Raw genomic sequence first — 22,289 nt, forward strand, 5'->3', positions numbered from 1 at the left:
GCCGACAAGGCGGACACCGCCTTGTTTACAATAAAGCACGCCCTCTTTTGACAAATTGGTGACAGTCACGTCAAACTGAAATAAACAGGGATCAAACAGTATTACGAGTGGACACTCTGCCTAGCCATCCGAGTTTTACTGTACACACCAACGTAGAGCGATTCCTGTATTTTGTTCCCAAGAGTCAAGATGGCGGACACCATCGATAAACACGTTTTGTCGACGTCTCAACAAGAAGAAACGTCAGAGAAACCTGAAAATGGGGGCGAAGACGAAGAGGAGGAAATGGAGGAGGGAGAGGGAGAAGAATCGTCGTCTAGTGATGATGACGATTTGGAAGATTCCGCTATTGAAGAGCTGGAATCTCAGGTTAAAGCCCAACATTTTCTGCAGCGCAGCTCAGGCGAATAAGCCAAATCGAAGTCTCGAGCGCGCAATGAATTGTGGGAGAGAAATTGGATAAACAAACCCACGTGTGGCCGGGGTGTAAACCGATACTAAAAGCAGCACTTGTTTTCAATTGGCCATATTTCCAAGTCATTTGAAAAGCAAACATGGCAATAGCCTAGTCCGAGTAACTTGGACCCAACATTCGGACTAGTCCGAGGAACTTGGACCCAACTTATCGCCTTTTTTAACATTTGGACTTACGATCCGGAAGAAAAGTGAAATTTCCCGTTCATTTCTGAGAGCTCCCCTCGCGATCTTGAACACGTTAAATTTCTGACTCGTGTTAATGTTTGAACGACGCGATTTCTTCTACATGCCCAGCGTACATGTGATGGTCCCCGTATCCCGAGTGCGATTCCGTTACCAAGCGCGCGCGATGCATCGATTATGATAATGAATCACGTTTGTAAACACATGTGCATTTCGAACTGTAAAAGGGAATCGGGAACCAGCTTGAACTGGTATCCGCCATAAAAGCTGCGCTAGTTCCTGACTCCCTATTATCGTTCGAAATGCACATGTGTTTACAAACGTGATCCAGTCTACTCATTATCTTAATCGATGCATCGCGCGCGCTCGGTAACGGAATCGCACTCGGGATACGGGGACCATCGAATGTACGCTGGGCATGTAGAAGAAATCGCGTCGTTCAAACATTAACACGAGTCGGAAATTTAACGTGTTCAAGATCGCGAGGGGAACTCTCAGAAATGAACGGGAAATTTCACTTTTCTTCCGGATCGTAAGTAAACTTCAGTACAACCATCTTAATCATCGATGTCTACTTGTACCTCAGGTGGCATATCTAGTAATTTGGAGGCCGTTTTGAGGGTGAAATCTGATGTTTTTTGTTGGAAAATGTTGTTTTTTGGGACAGTGACAGGATGATGTTGTCCAGCTTGCACTATTAGCTTGGACCTTACTATCGCCAGACCATGTCCAAATGTTAAAAAAGGCGATAAGTTGGGTCCAAGTTACTCGGACTACATTCGGACATGGTCTCGCGATAGTCAGTAGGGTCCAAGCTACTTCTGGAATCAGAAGGCTTCTCTCCGTCAGCCTTCTGGAATGCTCTTTTTCGGGGGTCAGCACTCTATGGCTTTTGGAAATGCCCTTTGAATTTGATAGACAAAATACCTTTGTCTGAAATTCCACTTTCTGAAACACAAATCCACCAAAAAAGTTGAGCTGGTTGATCTATAAGTATAACTCTGAAATGTTTTAGAACGATTGACATTTGGATCATGGGACAATTTTTTGGGGTGGAAAATCTGAGTTGTTACTCACCAGCCTCGCGTCTCCCATCTGACGAATGCACGGTTAATATGTTCAAGTGTGTGTTTACGTACGTTGCGCGTGCGCTGATCTTCGCGTGACCTCAGCAGGTCAACTCAACATTTTGCTCGACCATTTGGGATGGAGGGGGATTGTATGCTTTGCATCGCGCAACAGCGCATATGTACATCATTTTGGCGCACTGAATACGCTGCGCTGTGTCGTTACAAGTTGTCAGTTTTGGTGGACTGTTTACTGACGGATCTTTTCATCCTTTTTTTGTCAAATTTAAAAACAGCTCCCCTCGCGATCGTGAACACGTTAAATTTCCGACTCGTGTTAATGTGTCATTTCATAGACAACGGTATTAGCCCTGGTCTATTACATAGACTAGGTTTGACAGTGGGCCGATGCCAAATTTTTTGTTTTCAGTAGTTTTTAAACGTTATTTTCACGTAGGCGCTCTCTGAGTGGGTTTAATCATATTGGCTGCACCGGCTTTCTTTTACTTAAGTAGTAAACACTAGATGACCTCAGATAAAACAAAACAAAAATAAATAAATAAATAGATAAATAAAAAATTAAGAAAGACAGATTTTGAGTTCCTTTTTTAATTCTTGCACCCCCGCGTCATGTATGACTGATTTTAGGGAAAAAATGTTGCAACCTGACACCACTTCTGCGATTGTGTACAAAGTCGATGGAGAGTGTACATGTATTTCCTAACAAAATTGGAAATGTTTTTCAGTCCCAGATTCGTGTCTTATCATCAATTTTGCAATGAATGACCTTCATTGAGATGAAGAAAAAGTGGCATTATGTTGCAACATTTTTTTCCACAATTTTTTTATGCCTCAAACTGGGCTTCTTCTGTATTTAGAGCCACACAGAGATGTGTGCTAAATTGCTTGAAAATGTATGTTCCCTGAATTTGAGATATACTTGTAGACTGATATTTACTTTCTAATTGTTTTATCCTTCTCTTTGGTTTGTAGATCTCGTCCAACCCATATGAGTACAATTGTCACATTGAACTGATCAAACTGCTGCGGAAGGTCGGGGAGTTGGACAGACTACGCCAGGCCAACCAGCGTATGAGTGACTTGTTCCCTTTAACTGCAGGTATGTTGAGCAATGTCATGAATGTGTAAAAGTTGTCTGTAATTTAATTGGTCAATTTATGTCCAAGCGGAGAAAATGTTTTTTGGTGTGCTCTTCCATCCAACTTGTTGATTCTTTTTTCCATTCTAAAATCTCTTGGTTTTGGCTTGCCAATTAAAAAAAAAAAAACTTTGGCTATCCTACCTCAGGCTTTCAAACCAGTCCATAGTAGAAATTTGGCATGTCAGTTTAGGCCAAATATAAAAAAAATGTGTTTATCGTCCTGCCTTTTGAGAAAAAAAAGGAAGGAGGAGGCCCTTTTTTTTTCATTTTTCAAAAACGACCGGCCTGGCCATTTTTCAAGATGGCCACCAGCTTTTTTTTAAAAATTGCCGCCACTTGGACTCAGGAAATGATATACTAGCTTTATATGGGCTAGATGCAACAGACAAAGAGGCCAAAATGATGTCACTGTTTAAAATTTATCATTTTTTTTTTTTTTTTTTTTTTTCAAAAAAAAAAGAAAAGAGGCGGCCTCCAAAAAGGAAGAGGGTGGGGACGCTTAACATGTTTGTTTTTTTTATTTGGCCTTAGTTCAAAATTTCTTCTTTTTTTCCAACGTAAATCTTCAAAAGTTCAATGTTTGATTTTTGAGGCATTTCCTGGTTTCAGTATTGTATAAGCACACTCCATTGTGAGCATTATATGCGTCTGACCTGGCACCAGGAAATGAACTTCTTGAAATTTGAGATGGTTTTTATCTGAATTCTGCAGAACAACAGCTTTCTAATAGTATCTAACAATTTGGGGTGCTACATTCAATAAATATAGACCACCAGTTGATTTGAAGATTTAAAACTAATATTTGAGAAAATGGCATTTAAAAATCCTGCTGTTATATTACACATATCATGAATGATCCCTTAACTAATTAAAAGGGATGGAAATAGGTTTTTAAGATGTATGATGGAACAAAAACAAAATGGGAAATGGTTGAATCGGACAGGCTCACCTGAAAACAAAAACGTTAACCGCCCCTTCATATTTTGGCTTTTCCCCACTGTACTGCACAATGGTAATTTCCAACCTAAAGCTTGTTTTGTGGGGACAGGTCGCATATGTTGTGGATATTTGCAAATATGATTATCATTTATTTTATTCACCTCCTTTTATAGAGCTGTGGCTGGATTGGATTAAAGATGAAATCAGCCTGGTTGCTACTCCGGATGATAGAGAAAAGGTCCTTGAACTCTTTGAGAAGGCTGTCCAGGATTATGTGTGTAAGTGCAAGAGTATGAGACCTTTCTGCATTTTTGTCGAAATCATTGAAAATTGGAGACAGCATTTGCTTATGCAAGTCTCGCCAGTCCACATTCGTTTTTTTATGTGAAAGTCCACATGTAGGTACCAAACACTGATTAGCCTAGTCACAGACCCCAACATTTAAATTTACCCAATAAGCCATATGCCAGTTAAATTTAATTCATAAATACCTCAGACAGTTTAGCTATTCCTATTGGTCGAGAGCCCGTTACGTGGCCGGTCTTAAACGGATGATAAAGACACGGCTAGCTGGTCTTAAACACTTTTCCAGTGTCGCAATAAAATGTGGACTCCTAAAAATCCAGTGCCTCTTACCGTTTTATTGGTTGAACGTTCACAATCCTCACGTAGGCATGCGCAACACTACCAGCGAGTCAGAATTTCATAGTTCTAAATTCAAAACGCAACGCCCCAGGTGCGTTCTGCGTGACATCGCGCAGAACATGTTACGCGCGCGTCAATCTCCATAAAAGGGTTGTTTACATCTTACTCGCCAGCTGAACACTCCATTATTTTGCTAGAGGGATGTTTCAAAAAGCATGAAGTGAACTTGTTGAACAAAATCAGGATTTTTTGAACGAATTATTTGGGGTTTTTTTACCGGCTCGGGTAATTATCAGCACCCAGACTCTAAGCGGTCTTAAACAGAGTGATAAAAACCTCCAGAGCACACATTTATTCCCTTAATAAAATCCGGAACACTGACTTAATCCAATGCTTTGCACATTTTGAGTTTGCATTCTCTTGACAAAAGAGACTGTTTCTATATCACATGATTCGGGGCAAGCATCGTGCTTGCAATCCCCAGCTCCGGCATGGTCTGGTGTCTTTGTGCCATTCTCACCCATGGTGAACAATGTATTGGTGCTGAGCGTCTCTTAAGTAACTATGCAAGAGCTTGCCCCGAATCATGTGATCAGCAACAGTGTCTTTGGTCTGGAGAATTCAAAGTTAAAATGTGCCAAGCATTCTGAGCAAGTCAGTGTACCAGATGTTTTGTTTTCAAATGTAAATCCCAAAGGGTAAAGGTTACTCGCAAATGGCTTATTGTTATCTGCATAATCGCTTCAACGGAAGTTTGAAGGCTTGCCTACAACGGAAGTTTGAAGGCTTCCCTACAACGGAAGTTTGAAGGCTTGCCTACAACGGAAGTTTGAAGGCTTGCCTACAACGGAAGTTTGAAGGCTTGCCTACAACGGAAGTTTGAAGGCTTCCCTACAACGGAAGTTTGAAGGCTTGCCTACAACGGAAGTTTGAAGGCTTGCCTACAATGGAAGTTTGAAGGCTTGCCTGCAACCTACTGTGCAGTGCACTATACAAGCTATACAATCAGTCAGTGTGAGCGCTGTACGCGCTGCTTGGATCTACCGTGTTTTCGTAAAATCTTGCAGTTTTGAGGTCAACTTGCACGGATCTATTGGGGTAGTGCCATTCTACCAGGCAGTTTATGTTTTCTGATGAAAATCTCTTTGATCTTTTGCGTTTTTTTGCAACAGCTCCAGATGTGTGGCTTGAGTATTGTCAGTTCAGTATCGGCGGTATCGGCACAGCGGAAGGCACCGAGAAGGCTCGCCAGGTCTTTGAGCAAGCCATCACTGCTGTTGGTTTACACGTTGCCAGGGGTAACGAAGTATGGGAAGTGTATCGGGAGTTTGAGAACGCTTTGCTCCGGAGCATGCAGGTAGGACCCTTGGAGTATTTCAACCCCACACTTTTTTTGTCATTCTATTCTATATCTTTTTAAAGCACTAGGGAATGTTTGCACATTTCAAAACATAACTCGTCAACTTTTGAATTGAACTCGAGATCCTAGAATATTGTTTTCTCGGTATATACAGCATTCACTGAGCTAAAACTTCATCAGGTTAGTTGTTAAGCACCCCTCTTTAGATTTTGAGCACTTTTGTTGCTTCAAACAAAACAAATCCACAAGTGACAAATGATCTACCCTTCCTTTAAATTAAAGACAGTGAAAAAAAATAAAATGAGAAAAACAAAAGATATGTTTATACATGAGTTGTTCTTAATAACAGATGCAGCAAGGAGCTACAGTGTCCTCGGAGGACAAGAAAATTACAGATCAGCTGGAGAGGGTATCGGCTATCTTCAGGAGACAGCTGTCGGTACCACTCATGGGTAAGGTGGAGTGACTTTGTAAGGCTCACCTGTCCATGTCACTTTTAACGTGAACGTCTTGAACCGAACGCTGATTAGTCTAGTCACAGACTACCTCGCCCTCCTGCACTTTCACAAATAATTTAAAAAATACTCACCCCAACCTCTCTTGGTAGCTTTTGTTCAGGCTGGTCACCAACTACCACAAATCCCTCAGGATTTCTCCGTATATCTGCCAAAGCTTGTTTCATTGGTGTGATAAATAATTTGTTGACCATTAATATTGGCACAGCTTTTACAGCATCCAATTTAACCTGTCAATTGTACCAACATGATGCCAGCTTTATTACAGACCTGTTCAAAATTGTACCCTGATAGATTTTGATCCATAGGGTAACTAGTGGTAGATTGTAAGTATTGTTGTTTGTGTACTTTGAAAATTAATACAGAGATTTTGTACATTTAGCAATTTTCTTGGGTTGTCTTCCAAGGCTGCCAAGTTCAATTTACAAGTTTCCTTTTTGCCTTTACGTTTAGACATGGAAGAAACCTACCAGGAGTATGTGAGCTGGCTCAGTGAACCTGTCTCTCAGAATGTCAAGCAGAGGTACGCGAAAGCTGTAGCCAAGCTCAAGAATTGTCACCCCCATGAACAACAGCTGGTAAGTTCATTTATGTAATAACCATGCTCTTTGAGTGTACATTTTGGCCAGTCAGCGACTGGGGGCTTAGATAGTGGTGGGATTTAAATTCAGATTCATAAATACCTAAGACCCTTTACGCATTCCTATTGGTCGAGAACCCGTCACGTGGCCGGTCTTAAACGGATGATAAAGACATGGCTAGCTGGTCTTAAACACTTTCCCAGTGTCACATGAGATTTGGACTCCCATGAAATCCGGTGCCTTTTACATTTCATTGGTTGAACGTTCAAATTCCCCACGTATGCATATGCAATACTACCAGTGAATCATTATTTCATAGTCCGATATTCACACTACACCAGCCCAGCTGCGTTTTGCGCGACATCGCGCAGTATGCGCGACCATGGAGGTGGTGTAAGTCTGGATGGGTGATAATTACCGGATCCAGACTCACACCGGTTTTAAACAGAGTGTTATAATACCTCCGAAACACACATTTATTCCCTTATTTGTTCTCCTTTGTTCCTATTGAAATCTCAAACTCCATAGCGTTTCCCTTATGGGGTAGATTGAATTCCAAAGGCTTCCTTGTGGGTCTATTGTTCTATTGTGTTTTCTACCCCATAAGGAACCCTGTACATGTATGTACTGGTTTGCATACGTATCACACGTAGTACAAAAACGAAACAAAATTAATATCCAGTCTGTATTTGAATGAACCGTTGGGTTTTTGGGTCCATCACAAAATAAGTCCTTTCATAAAACCAGTCCCAAGTAACAGGATGAACAATGACAAAGGAATGCTTTTGTAACAGTTCATTTGAAAAGCTAGTGACTTGACTTGAGACTGGATGACTTGTGATGGACTTGCAGGGACTTTCAGGGACTGGAACGAAGCATCTAAAGTCTGCTTCTGTTCTCGGATATTTTCTTTTTAAGTTGAAAGCAGAGCCTCCAAATCACGAAGTCTACCGAGCTTACTTGGAGTATGAGAAGTCGGAGGGCAACCCAGCACGCATCCAGTGTCTGTACGAGCGTGCGTTGACAGATAACTGCCTGCAGATTGAGCTGTGGAAGGACTACACGAAGTACCTGGTAAGTTGTATGATTAGCGCATTTAAACGAGAAATGCAGACCCAGAGATTGCCAGTACTAAGTTCCAATCCATCGTTGATTGTGTTGATCGTCCAGCACATGAGCATATTTAAGGAGCTGAAATAATAGTCCTGGGTTATTTTGTAAAATCCAAGTATCTGCGTTTGTCTGACCCCATGCTGTACAAGGTTGCTTAGGTGGTGGTACCTTGGTTTGGTCTGTAATTGTTTTCTGCTCATTAGATGTCACATATTTTAGTAATGTATCGCATTCACTTTTACAAAAGCAGCTCATTAACCCTAACCCCCTAGGTCCTTTTGGCTAGGAACCATCCTCGATCGTCCAAAATCCTCCAATTGCCACCATGCAAAAAATTGATTCAGCCTCAATCCTCCAAAACCATCCGCTATTTCTTCAATTTGTTCCATGACGGGGTAACCATTGCCTCAATCCTTCAAAATCCTCCAACAATTACTGTTAATGGGTTGAGGCAGTGCCGATGACATTCAGAAGCAGTGCGGATGATATCGAGCATAATGCAGGGCTCACTTATGAATGGCTGAACATAAACAATGCTGGTACAGCCTACGAACTCGACACTATGCATCCTCCAAAGTCAACTGACACTTTTTTTGCCATTTAGCCTCAATCCTCCAAAATCCTTCAAAACCGCCTGGAGCAGGCATGCAACTTGTCCTCGGATCCGCTGATTTTCTCGTTTTGTACTTCTCATGAAGGCCATTACAAATTGAAAAACACTGTACAAAGTCTTGTATGGTTTGGAATTTCCTCATTTTATTTCTGAATTCCCAGTTGCATGCCTGCTGGAGAATTTTGGAGGATTGATGAGGGTTAGGGTTAGAGTGTTTGACATGTACGGCCAAATTGACAGACTTGTCCTCTCGATTCCCTTTGTTCTGTTCAGGATGCCAAGCTGCAGATTAAGAGTGTTGTTCTGCCCGTGTATGCCAGGGCAGTCAGGAACTGTCCTTGGTCCTCGGAGCTCTGGGTAGGTTATCTAGTGGACCTGGAGAGATACCAGCAACCACACAGTACTATCACTGGTAAGGGAAATGATGGTCTGTCTGTCAGTCTGTCTGTCAGTCTGTCTGTCTATGATACCAAGGATTCCTCATAGCTCACAAGCCTGAAGAAACATGTAGAAAGTAGACAACGAAGACAGTATAGTTTTAGGAGGAAAACCCCAGAATATTTTTGGGGAAAGCCAAGGAATCAGGTAGGGACTGAAAAAACCCAATCCACATGTGGACCAGGGCAGGAATCGAACCTAGCTACCTAGCTAAGCTTTCCATTTTATCTTGAAAGTAACATTTCTCCTTCTAGTCCCGGAGATGCCAGCATAGTGTCCTCTTTTCACCAAACTTACTGACTCACTGTCACTTGTAAGCCTGGCAGTGCTATCATGTAGGGTTACCCCATTAAGCCAGTTAAAACCAGAGTCCATCATTTGCGGCTATCCAAAAAGTAACTGGCGGCATTATTATTGAAACAGACTTGGTTGAAAGATAGTAAGGGGACTAAACTCCCTGTGAAATTATTCTCTCTGGCAAGCTGTCATTTTGAAGTAATCAACCAAAGAAGACCTTTCCAACGGTGCGTCTTAAGAAGCACCATCGGAAAGTTCCCTTAGTAGTTACTTTTTTTATTCGGCGAAGCACGCGCAAGCGTTGACACGATGCACACGTGCGTGCTGTTGCTATTATTCGTCGGATCAGTTCGGCGACATCGCATAGCTGCAATCGGCTCAGTGAGAACGTGTCTCGGATGCTGAATTCAGGCCCAATTCAAAACATGATTCAGCAACTTTTGATTTGAAATCAAGATCCTAGAATGTTGTTTTTCTCGAAATATACAGCTGAAGCTGAGCTGAAACTTCATCAGGTTAGTTGTTCAGCACCATTCTTTAGATTTTGAGCACTTTTGTTAAATCCAGTCCATCGTGAAGACCAGATGCATGAAAAGACCTCCAGTGAATAGCCATTCTGAGTCAATTGAGAATTTTGTGCGTTCTTTGACCAGTGTTACTAGGCTTTGGCCTTCTCTTGTTTTGTTTTACTCAGAAACATTTGAGAAGGCACTCAGTGCCGGATTCTCGTCAGCCACAGAATACCTTCAGCTGTGGCAAACACACATTGACTACCTGAGGAGGAGAATAGACTGGAGCTCAGGTATGCAAACATAGAATGTCAATGAACAGGAGCCCAGGTACTGATATAAAATGATGATCAATAGACCTTGGGATGATCACTGATCTCTATATTAAGACTGGACAGTGTACAGAAAGCCACAGAAGAAAGCCATTAGAAGCCATTGGAAGCCATATTGGAGAGACCGGCTGGTGATCTATAAAGGACAAGTTGCTGTCTTTATAGACAGTTATTTTTTACTTTTGTAACATTGTGGCTCACCTGATTTACCATTTGTCCACCACCACTGACCATGGTTCACAATTTTTCAAACGTCGTGGTTTACTTTTTGAAAACCGCAGTTCACTTTTTCGCGATGTTTGGAAAAATAATCACAACGGAATTTTGTCCTTTTTAGATCATCATAGTATGTGTACGTGACCAAAACACGCGTCAAATTTTGACACAGGGGTGCTGTATGTACGCATAGAACGTTCGTATATCAGCGGCCATTTTTGAAAGATCTGGGGTGAACTGGTCAAAATGCAAATTCAACTATGTGAATGGTGTATGGGCATCCACTATCCAGTCTTTATATAGAGATCAGTGAGACGATCCCAAGTACAGAAGTTACGAATTACTAAACTATTGTTGGGTAACTCCTTACTTTAGTTAAATAAAATAACAAGGACCCCAACTATAGTAGGGACCATTGCTATAGCTGGGGTGTAACACTGCCATCTTGCATGTCACCAGACAGATTAATTGTTCTTCCTGGAACATGTGGTTTTTCAGAGCATGAAGAGGAGTTATCACAGCTGAGGACAACGCTGGATAGAGCAGGGGAACATTTAGCAACCTGTAAGTTCATAGAGCTATGGTTTTGCCATATGTGTACTGCTATGACCAACCATAGCCACATGTATTATATTGGAACCATGAACAGATGCAACCTAACAGGTAGTTGTTGATCTACGTGTCTTTTTTTTGTGGACAGATTTCAGTACGGATGGGGACCCAACCTGTAGCCTTCAACAGTACTCAGCAAGAATGGAGGTACAGTGACTGGATCTGTTGATATTAATCCAGTTTGTTAGTATGATGTTATCTCAACTTAACCATGCATACTTCACACTGTGTAGCATAGCACGAATGGAACCGGAAGTTAACGCAACTTGAGTGTTTATCCAATGGGCGCTAGTAATCAGTGGTGCAAGCGCGTGTGTGACAAAGTCACTAACGAACCGGATAGTGCCTAGATTTAAGATTGCCAGAATAAACTCTATTCATATGGTTTGATTTAGAGACATGTAGGATCAGGTGCATTTGTCCAAAAAGTAGTCTACCAAATTATTATCAAAATGCTTACTTGGATTAACCCTAACCCCACCTAAAGGTACAAAGCACTACTGAGTAGTAACCTGTTGTATGCATTTCTTTCCATACAAGTGTGCACAACACATGTAGTATTCTGGGGTATTTGGTACTTGGCCCCAAAAAGCCCTTAGGGGATTAGGGTTAAAGGTTGTACTGGTCCTAAACATCCCGTGAAATTATTCCGTCTGGCTTGCTGTCATTTTATAGAAGAAATGTAGGTAATTTCCAACGATCAGTCAATTGACTAATTTTTGGAAATAAAGACTTATATAAACAAAATCATGTTTTCTAAACAAAAGGTGGTGCATGGTTTTTCACTTTCCTTCATAGGTGTAATATCCACTGAGCTGAAACTTCAAAAGGTTTTGAACATTCTTCCTTGGATTTTGAGTGGTGTTATTATTGGAAACGAACAAATTGCATGATCCTATATGCCTGTAATTCAAGATCTTGTGCATTTTCTCACATGCTCCTGCTGTGTCTTTTTGTGTGTGGAGCAGGCCAAGCATTGTAGCAACATGGAAGCAGCCAGGACACAGTGGAATGAGATCATGGCTCTAGGCCATGGCAACCAAGCCCAGATGTGGCTGGAATACTTCAACCTTGAACGGTAAGAATCTTTATACTCTTTGTATCATTTTGCTTTGCCCATTAACTCCGAATGCTGTAACAAGATTCCACAGTGGGCAAAAATTGGAACCTGCTGGTTTCAGTTGGCCAGTTTACACTGTGCGTGTACATTTCACATAGTAGAGTGATAAATATGCCTTCCTGACAATCAGGGCTTTTGAGCTTGATATGATGATCGTCTTGCTGTAAAGCTTGCATTAATTTGCACATATCTGCATTTTCCGCCCATGTGCTATAAGGGGTCATCCATAGTTATTAACATTTTTAAAAGCATACAAAATGTACGCTGGGGGAAGGGGTTAACGACCCATGTACGATTTTGAAATTTTGTAAAATATCAATCGATATTTTCAGTGCAGTATTTTTGGTAGTGGGATTTCAGAAGATCTGTCATAAAAAAAACCTGCGATACCTTAACTTGGCGAACTCCGGAGTCCCGGACCAGCTGTTGATGCACGGGCGAAGCCATATTTGTCGTTCAGCTGTCTGCTTTTACGCACCGTTGACAAACGTACGCAATGCGGTCCTTTTTAGCCGCCACTTTTGTAGCAATGAATTGCATACAGCAAGCGCCTCGTGTGCCTAGCCTATCTTCAAGATGCCATTATTCCGTAACTAATCGTGACGATACGAATAAAGTGTTTGTTCCAGGATATCTTTGAAAATTAGCATTTAGTACTCTCCTTCAGAGAGGGGAGGGGATCTGCCAAAAAGAAGTTTTGTTTACGCTTTTGAAAATGTTGATAATTGTGGATGACCGTGCATCTGTGAAAATTGGCCCTTACCTTGCAAAATCTTTTTTAACCTGGAAGAAACAGAGAAAATTGCTGAATTGAGTCAAGCCTGCTTCAGTGGCACTTCAGAGAAGGGAGTTTTCCACTGTTCAACAGTGACTCAGAATTGGACTCTGTTTTTTGATGTCTTTTTAGATCCTATGGAGATCCCAAACACTGTCGGAAAATCCTCCACCGTGCCATCACCGCGGTCAGCGATTACCCAGAATGCCTGTTTGAGGCGCTGATCAACTTTGAGCGGGAGGAAGGCACGTTTGAGACTTGGGAGGGCGCCCTCAAGAGGGTGGAGACGCAGATGGTCAGGGTCAACGCGATGAGGGCAAAGGTCAGGAGTCAAAAATGTCAATCTATTATTCCCTAACCCCTTGAGCACTTTTAATAGAAAGTATCCTGAATCTACCAAAAATCCACTAATTTTGTCATACAAAAAAATGTTGGTGTCCTGAGTCCATCAGAATCCATCAATGAGGCATCAGGCTCCAGTAGTGTAGTACATATACCTCATACTCACCAAACATATAGCCAAGGAGTTGAAACTATTGAGATCCTGAATCCATCAAAGTCCTGCAGTACTACTCGGCTTACTGTCCTGAATCCATCAAAATCTCCCAACTTTTTCAATATGGACTCATCCTGAATCCGATGAAATCCTCCAAAAACAGGTGTATGGATTTTGATGGATTCAGGTACGTTAGGGTTAATAGCCTTGTAGTGAAGTTGGTCACACAAGTTGGTCATTGCTCAGTCACAAGTCATCCGGTCCCTAGTCAAGCTGCAAGTCATTCAAATGAACTGTGACAAATGGACTTTTGGTTTGAATTACTTGATTTATGATGGACTTGACTTCAAATCTTTCATAGGATCAGAATTGTGATGGATTGCCGATGACTGCCATTGCTATATTGTCATGCCCATAAGTAAAGTAGGTCACGAGCCAATATGGTCCATCAGGCCGACGTTAATCTCTGGTTTCCTTGGCATCTGGATGGGATAGGATGCCAGTGCATCACATGTTACTCCCCAGCTAAGGGCCCGTGACCATTCAGCCCCGGTATGAAAAGGGTCCCCCAGTAAGCTCGTCCCCTCCCAAGAAGTCCTCTCGTACCGTCCCAGCTACCGGCCCAGGAGCTGGTCCGGTTGCTAATCAGGAACTCCTCTATCCTGGGGTCTATTGTTTGCAAGTATTGACACATGTAATATATGCCAGAAGAAACCCGCTTGTGGTTTTCATCTCTCAGTGCGAAACAATAGAACACTTTCGTCGGCACAGATCAAAACCCCTGCCATGCGGTTTCGCGCACAATGGGACCGTAAATACCAAGGCGTTATGGAAGGATTTTATCTTTAATCCGGTAAGTCTGCTATTGTTCTGCTCTGGACGTTCTCTGTAGGGCAATAAATTGATGCGCCTGACTGACTTCAAAACTTCTGGTCAGACAGGACCATTTACCGGACGAGACTGTGCTGAAGACCGGACTGGCTTTGAACCGGACGAGGTACCGGGGGGCCCTTTTCACACCAGGGCTGAATGGTCACGGTCCCTAATACCGGTACCCATTTATACTCCTGGGTGGAGAGAGGCAAGTGGGGATGAAGTGGCTTGCCCAAGGACACAGCATATGGCCAGCAGCTGGATTTGAACCCCTGACCCTCTGATCATGAGTCACGAACCCTTACCACCAGGCCACTCTCCCCTATGAACCCGTAAAGAACTCTAGCAGAAACCTCATTTAAAGATTTTTTTTCAGAAATATTCTGCCAGGATTTGAATTTTTTTCTGATGCATGATGATAGAAGTGCATAATTATCCATACCCAAGAGAAAAAAATAACGTTCAAACTTTTACTCTTTTATTTGCTCTAAAAAGCAAGCAACCAAAGATGAACAGAACGCCGTCAAAGAAGCAAACAGAAAGCCAGCAGCAGCCAAGTTAAAAGGAAAGGTTAGTTGCAGAATAGCATGAAAATATGAAGTGTATGCTTTAACCCTAACTCCCTGGCATGATTTACTAGGAACCATACCCATCCTGGCAAATTCCAACACCACATGGGAAACTGTACACACATATTTCTGACTTTGATTCTGGAGGTGTGCCAACCCAATGTAAAAGACTGTCAGTTTAGGGGTACTGTACCCATCCTGACAGATTCCAACAAAACATGCCGTTGGGGTTTGATGGGTTGAGTTCTGTTAGGGTTAATAGGACAATTTCATTGTTCAAAAACACACCTTAAAAATCTTGTTTCATTGATTATAGCATTTTTTCTTATCCGAAAGAAAAAAATAACACTTGAAAACTAATCAGTCCCCTTGATATGAATTGACATTGCCTGCTTTCGTTAAAACTAAGTATTGTTGCTGACGTTACAAGTAAAAGTCTTAACTATTACTAGCATAAAATATTTGTTTGTGGAGTATACTCATCAATTGTTGGTTTGTGCCCGTTGTGTATTTAATATGAGATTATTTCCAGATTTTTTTCAAATTTCTTTTCAGCAAAGAGTACCAGATGACAGAAGGGAAGACAGAAATTCCAAAGCAGTCAAGAGAAAAGTAAGTATTCATGATTGTCGTACATTTTTGATACTTTTTATTTCATGGACATTTTTGAGACATTGGGTATTTTATACTATAAACAATTGATACACACTTTTATCTAACTATTGCAATTAAAAGGTTTTTTTTTTTTGGCAAAGGATAGTCACATTGTACTTCAAAGCATTACTGTAGACAAATTCACGGGTAGCCAAATCATATCATGGTTGTCACATGAAACAGAGACTTTACAAAACAAAATAGAATTGTGCATTGGGTGTCTCTGTTTTCTCAAAATGTATAGTATCCACTGAGCTGAAATTTCAACAGGTTAGCTGCTATGCACACTACTTAAGATATTGAGCAATTTTGTTGTTTCAATCGACCAAAAAATGCACAGAACGCAAATGATATTTATGTCATATTTATGTCATTGTAGAATTTGCCTGTTGGAATTTTTAGAAAATGTTAAAAATTGGTTTGGATATTATCTGACTTGCAATCAAAGGGATCCCATTGGAAAGAATTAGATCTAAAACTTATTTGTGACCTGCCGTATCATAGCTTTAGGCATAGTTCCCACTTTGACTTTTTCAAGTTATATACATCATGTTAAAGCACAAATCGTCATTGGCTATCAAATGACAGCAAAGTTATTTTTGTAGCGTAATTTATTCCAAGATATGTCGCAGGAACTTTGCCGTCCTCATTTCATATGCATTGCGCCGCCAACGGCAGTGACAAGTGTTCCTCAGTTTTTCCACTTTTGGGAGTATTTTTTTCATAACAATTTTTTTTTTAGTATATCCGACTTCAGGCGTCGATTACTCAAAACAAGGTTTTGGGGGACATGCCTCATTTTGGGTGTGTGTTGATTATATGGAATTTCTTAGATTTACCCAAATGTTTGCCAAACGTACCAAGTCTTATGTTCAGAGCTTACGGTCAATTAACAAACCAAGAAATACTTTTACTACTGTACAATATGTGTGTCTAGCATCCAGATGACAGACCCAAGAAAGCTGTCACATTCCTCGCCGCCGGCGACTCCCCCAAATCCCAGGATGGAGCAGATGTCTTCAAGATGCCCCTCCCTCCTCCTCCCCAGCAACCCACATCAGTGACCTCCCCAACAAGGTCACCTGGAGGTCAGCAGGGACCGACTCCGCCAAAACAAGCCAAAGCTAGCCCAGCCCCACCCAAGAAAACAAAAGGTAAAGGGTTCAAACTAATCGGGAGCCGTGTTTGACGAATAAGCTTGGGCGTTTCAATATAATAAAAGACTGCAATAAAAGAACACTGTATGTTGGCAGTTGCCCATTTTGTCAGTGTCTTTGTTCAAGGGGCACTGGACATAAGCCATAAACCTGCATGTGCCATGTCGCCAGGGATTGCGCCCATAGTCATGATGCTAGCAACATTAGCAGTGCTGCGAACCTGGGAAATAGCAGACGGGGATCAATGTTTGGTATAGAGCGATTTTACGCTACCATGGGTGTGTCTGATTGAAAAAAATTATAACTTTTGAGCCAACTGGATGTTCATTAAAGTAGAACGTGAGCGGCGCTTGGTATGGGCTCCGTGCGCCAACAACAGAGGGCACATTTTTACCACTTTTGAGAGGACACCGCATGTGCGCACTGTTCTGGTTCGCGCCGGAAGTATGCGCGACTTATCCTGAATGTGCACAAAGCTATAGCGTCTTTGGCGCGCGAATACGTTTGAATTTAACTTGCGATGGTCTCCCGGACTAATCCCCGCCCCGTTTAACTTTGGATCATTCGAAATTCGCAGTGGATGGACCAGGAACCAGTCTAGGTCTCCCGCAACTCTCCTTGCTGGCCGTTGAAGGAGTACTTGTGCACGAAGCACTGGCATTCTAATACCTCTCAAGAATCAAGAAATAGCTATGGCAGAGAGTTTAATCCTGAAAAAAAAAGTTGTTATGATCAGGATTTTGAGTTACAAATGATTTTATTTTAACCCACTGTGCATGCTTTTCTAAAAATAAGCTTACACATTGACCTTTGGATGCCTAGTAGTCACATTGGAAGATACAAAGAAACCTTTTAAAACTTGCATTACACGATAAAAAGTATAAAGCATTTCATAAAGTACTTCCAAAAATAACTTTGCTGCAAACCTGGGACGTAGCAAACGGGGATCATTGTTCAGTAAAGTGATAGGAAAGAGTAGAGTTTATAATGCACTTCTGTTCTGACGAACCCTCTTTCATTTGGTGTAATTTTTTTCGTACTTTGATTGGGTAGTGGAGGAGCCTTACAGCCAATCACAGCCAGGCGTGAGATGGGGCCCGCCCCCTAAGGAGAGACCCTCCCCCCACAACTCCAGCAAAGATCACCTGACTGTATTCGTCAAGAACCTCGTCTACGAGATGACCGAGAAAAAGATTAGGAACATCTTCGTTGAGGTTCGTATAAATCCCTATCATACTTTTAGCAATGAAAAAATATATTCTTGGTTTGGGGAGGACATCTCCATCCAACTTTCGAGTATCCTGCTGGATTGTTTTCTTGATCTATAACAAGCTCATTATCTATGGGTCACTTCTCACAGGAACAACTTTTGTTCTTGCTTTTATTTCTGTATTTATTGTGAGTGAAATCTTCATCAGTTTGTGGTGTTTGTTTTCCTTCAGTGTGGTGAAATCGCAGAGGTCAGAATGGTACAGAATTATAGTCACCAGTTCCGAGGCTACTGCTACGTTGAGTTCAAGGAAGAGGTATGTTTTGTATGTGCTTTTTGTACAAGAGATTACTCAAGCTTTAACCCTTACCCCTTGGTATATATTGAATAGAAAGTATCCTGAATCCACCATAATCCATCAATTTTGCCATGCAACAAAATGTTGGTGGCCAGTGAGTCCATCAGAATCCACCAGGTAGCCGGGGGGAGTAAATCTGTTGAGATCCTGAATCCATCAAAGTCCCCCAACTGCTCAATGTGGAGGTATCCTGAATCCATCAAAATCCTGCAGTACCACTTGGCTTCATGTCCTGAATCCATCAAAATCACCCAACTTTTTCAATATGGAGGTATCCTGAATCCACCGAAATCCCCCGAAACAGGGGTGTGGATTTTGATGGATTCAGGTACATTAGGTTTAAGAGAAGGGAAATCATCATTATCAGGGTGTATCATTACGGCTTTCTGAGAACTTATGGAGTGTCCTTTAGGTTTGCAGAAATAATTCTGGATAAATCGAAGTGTTTGTAATATTCAACTTAACGAGTAAAACTTTTGTGTGAAAAAAAAGGTATGATGACGACAGAAAAATAGTGCTGATGCCATCATGTCAATTTTAGTGTTGCTTGCAAATTTTAAAGGCAGGTTCATACTTCATGTGAATGCGAAACCAATTTGAAGGCACGAAACATTTGCTGCGAAAATTACTTTTGCAAATTTGCAGAGCAAAACTTGCTGTGACGTCACAGATTTGCCATCGTGTTTGCTCTTAAGGCCGCCCTAGGATCTTGCTGTAAATCCAATGGATAATTCATAAACCCTCAATTTTTAATTTTTTGTATTTTAGTTATGTATTTTCTTTAATAGCTATATTTTTCTGTTTTTCCCTCTTTCTCAGAGTTCTGTTGAGAAAGCCTTGGAGATGGACAGACAGTTTGTGGAGGGTCGGCCGATGTACGTGGATAGATCAGTGGACAGAAGTACCGAAGAGGCTAAGAAGAAATTCCAAGTAAGTAGAATTCAAATCAGCATTCCATCAATGAGTATAAATCATGTCCTAAATTAGGATTTTTTTATCAATCTCATTTTTTTTTCAATCGACATCCCACTGGTGCAAAATTATATAACTCGTGGTGTAGTAAAACTAACCTCCCTAGGTGATCTATGGAGCATGCCATTTCCCTCGGCTTTTCCTCAGGAAAACAGAACGCTCCATGGATCACCTCGGGAGGCTAGTTTTACCACATCACTCGAAGCAGTCAATATTTATATACTTCTAAGTGGCATGCATGGGTGACCAGTGCATAAAGCGCTTGCCTCTCACCAATGTGGTCTGGGTTCGATTCCTGACTCGGACCATATGTGAGTTGAGTTGTTAGTTGATTCTCTCCTGTGCCATGAGGATTTTGCTCCTGGATGTCCGGTTTTCCTCTCTCCACAAAAATCAACACTTTCGAACTCTGTCTGTGCTCCGTAGTCACATGGCGGCAGCCTAAGGCCTAATGATGCCCACTACGGACCAGCAACTATATTGGAAGGACTGTCATAGTGCATTGTTTTAATTCCAGCTTGTGTAAGCAAATAATTCTACACAAAAACAAATCTTATTTCTGTTTCAAGTATGATATGAAGATGGAGAAGAATAAGCTCTTTGTGTCTGGATTACCACGCTCAGCTACCGATGAACAGCTACAGAAGCTCTTTGGTCAGGTAAAGTTATCCTTGTTTTATGTTTTCATGAATAATGACAATTGTTATCACAAATTCTACACATGGAATATCTCTTATCTTGGTAAATTTTTTTCTACTTTTTTGTCATAGTATAAGTTCTTTTTCCTATTTATAACCTTCTTTTTCCCCCAGGAAGTTACTGAGCAGAAAAAAGTGCTTTAGTTATATTGCATGCTTGGTGAACTGACGCGATGTTCTGGTTCATAATGCGAAACAAAACACGTTTGTCGTGCCAGTCATTTCTCATTTCTGTCAGTTTTTTTAGCTGATATTTTCTTACCGTTAATTAACCCTCCTTTTGTATGATCAGTCACCAACAGTGAAAAATTCAATCCTGTTCCCTGCCATGCCATTACCAACAGTCGGCTCATATTTCAATATGTACCATGACTAGTCAAATTCCATCAGCAGACAAAAGCAGGTAACTTTTAGGCATAGCTGGCTTACCAATCTCCTACAGTCAAAGCACAGCTATATCAGGTCTCATAACAATCACAGTCAGTCAATCCTACTTTATGAAGGCAGGGAGCACTCAACTGTTGAAAACAGTCACTTGATTTATTTTGACTGCTGGGCTGGCCTTGTTGAAATTGCCATCCAGAGAGGGAGAGTGTTCCTTTGCTTTGATTGACTCAAAGGCATTTTTAAAAATGATATTGTATCAACCATGCTTGACCTTTTACAGTACGGCAAGGTAACCAACATCAGAATTGTGACCTATCGTAGTGGGGTGCCCAAAGGCCTGGCATATGTCGACTTCGAACAAGAGGTGAGAAAAATGAACACTCTTATGTAGATACAGTCATTGCAATCTCTCGGACAGGGTTGAAAAAAACCCATATGTTTCAGGGTCTAAAAGCATGATGGTTTGCAAGCTTGAGAACAATTGGTGGAGACAGCAACATATGTTATTTTGCCAAGAAAGATAAAATTATTGTGAAGGTGCTTTTGCCCATGGCAAAACAATACTCGTTCCAAATTTTATAAATAGGATTAGCCAGATTCAGAAGTCATTTTGAGTTACAAGCCATGGAGAGTGTTTTATGCAATTTACCCTAAAGGTGACGGATATTGTATGCAAGAAAAAATGTGTTTTTGCCTATTCAAGAAACAACAATATGATCAATCTGACTAAACTGTCGTAAATCAGCTCAGTGAATATCACACTTTTTGAGAAACTGTGAAAAAGCATCTTCATTTTTCTCGGCAGAAAGCAAGATTTCTGTTTGAAACCCTCCATTCAAAAATGTTCATGTTTATATTTTGCATTTAGCGTGCATGTTCAGAAGAAGCATAGATCTGTATAAAATGTCTTGGAAAAATAAACAATTTTTATTTTTATTGTTTGCATTTCATCACTGAAAATTCCTCTTCACTCTTTTCCTTTCACAGGCTGATGCAGCCCGAGCCCTAGTAGGAGTAGACCAGACCGTCATGGAAGGATTCACCATCAACGTTGCCATTAGCAACCCACCGACGAGGAAACCAAAGAAAGAGGAGGGGGCGAGTGAAGTCAAGGAGAGTCCGTATCCTCCCAAGTCACTCGGAGCAAAGTATGTCGGACAATCTTCCCTTATCCCATAACACCTGTACTACATTGTGTTTATTCCCTGAAGAATTCATTAACCAATAGAGTGCTTGGGCAATAAGCCATTTGCGAGTAACCTTTACCCTTTGGGATTTACATTTGAAAAACATCTGGTACACTGACTTGCTCAGAATGCTTGGCACATTTTCACTTTGAATTCTCCACACCAAAGACACTGTTGCTAATCACATGATTCGGGGCAAGCTCTTGCATAGTAATTTACATAAGGGTTTTTATTGAGACTGTGGTGTCACTGTTGGGCCTTCAGTTTTGTACAGCATTTCACTGTTTTCTCAAAGGGTAAATTATCCACTGACGAGACAGATTCAGTTTGAAAAATCCTTAATAACATTTGTAATACTCTTTATTATTTGAATGAACTACAAATGGTCCTGTGGACTTTGAACATGAAATTTGAAGTTGACATTTGATTTTTACACTTTTAGGGGCGTCGTTGGTCCCCGAGGGAAAGGTCGCACTCAGCTGTCGCTGGTACCGAGAGCTCTACAGAGGGCACCGGTACCCAAGAGCCAAGGCCCAAAGACAGTGGGTAAACAAGAAGGGGTGACAAGCCAGGTGACAGAAGGGGTGACAGTAGGGGTGACGGAAGGGCAGCCACAAGCCAAGCCTGCAGGACGCATGAGCAATGCCGACTTTGCCAAAATGCTGCTGAAGAAATGAACTTACATGTTGCCAAATTGCTGGACTTTTTTTTCAGCTTTATTTAGAGTTCACAAGTGAAAGCCATCTGTGAAAAAGGCCAGGTGAAAAAGCAAAA

General features: G+C 41.4%; 1 protein-coding gene across 3 annotated transcripts; it reads left to right on the plus strand.

Moving 5' to 3' along the window:
• The first annotated feature begins 156 nt into the window (after positions 1-156).
• On the plus strand, positions 157-22,289 carry LOC119730346 (squamous cell carcinoma antigen recognized by T-cells 3-like). Of its 3 annotated transcripts, none has more exons than XM_038203194.1 (23): positions 157-369; positions 2,721-2,847; positions 4,002-4,106; positions 5,646-5,830; positions 6,183-6,285; positions 6,802-6,926; positions 7,848-8,003; positions 8,929-9,067; positions 10,085-10,192; positions 10,946-11,011; positions 11,148-11,206; positions 12,028-12,137; positions 13,087-13,276; positions 14,819-14,893; positions 15,436-15,504; positions 16,484-16,700; positions 17,757-17,917; positions 18,146-18,229; positions 19,091-19,201; positions 19,813-19,902; positions 20,609-20,692; positions 21,316-21,476; positions 21,958-22,289. In XM_038203194.1, the coding sequence occupies exons 1-23, from the start codon at positions 190-192 to the stop codon at positions 22,190-22,192; spliced, it is 2,940 nt and encodes a 979-aa protein (XP_038059122.1). In that variant the 5' UTR covers positions 157-189; the 3' UTR covers positions 22,193-22,289. The 3 variants fall into 3 exon arrangements, with proteins under 3 accessions (XP_038059122.1, XP_038059123.1, XP_038059125.1); XM_038203195.1 differs by having other exon boundaries at positions 15,448-15,504; XM_038203197.1 differs by having other exon boundaries at positions 15,451-15,504.

Source organism: Patiria miniata, unplaced genomic scaffold (genome assembly GCF_015706575.1).
Source record: "Patiria miniata isolate m_02_andy unplaced genomic scaffold, ASM1570657v1 HiC_scaffold_22, whole genome shotgun sequence".
Lineage (NCBI taxonomy): Eukaryota > Metazoa > Echinodermata > Asteroidea > Valvatida > Asterinidae > Patiria > Patiria miniata.

What these genes read in the sequence shown, in the direction of transcription:
- LOC119730346 (XM_038203194.1), top strand. Translation starts at nt 190, where the DNA reads ATGGCGGACACCATCGATAAACACGTTTTGTCGACGTCTCAACAAGAA. An exon ending in TCAACGCGATGAGGGCAAAG is followed by an intron (nt 13,277 to 14,818) that starts GTCAGGAGTCAA and finishes TGCTCTAAAAAG; the next exon opens with CAAGCAACCAAAGATGAACA. An exon ending in TACAGAAGCTCTTTGGTCAG is followed by an intron (nt 19,903 to 20,608) that starts GTAAAGTTATCC and finishes GACCTTTTACAG; the next exon opens with TACGGCAAGGTAACCAACAT.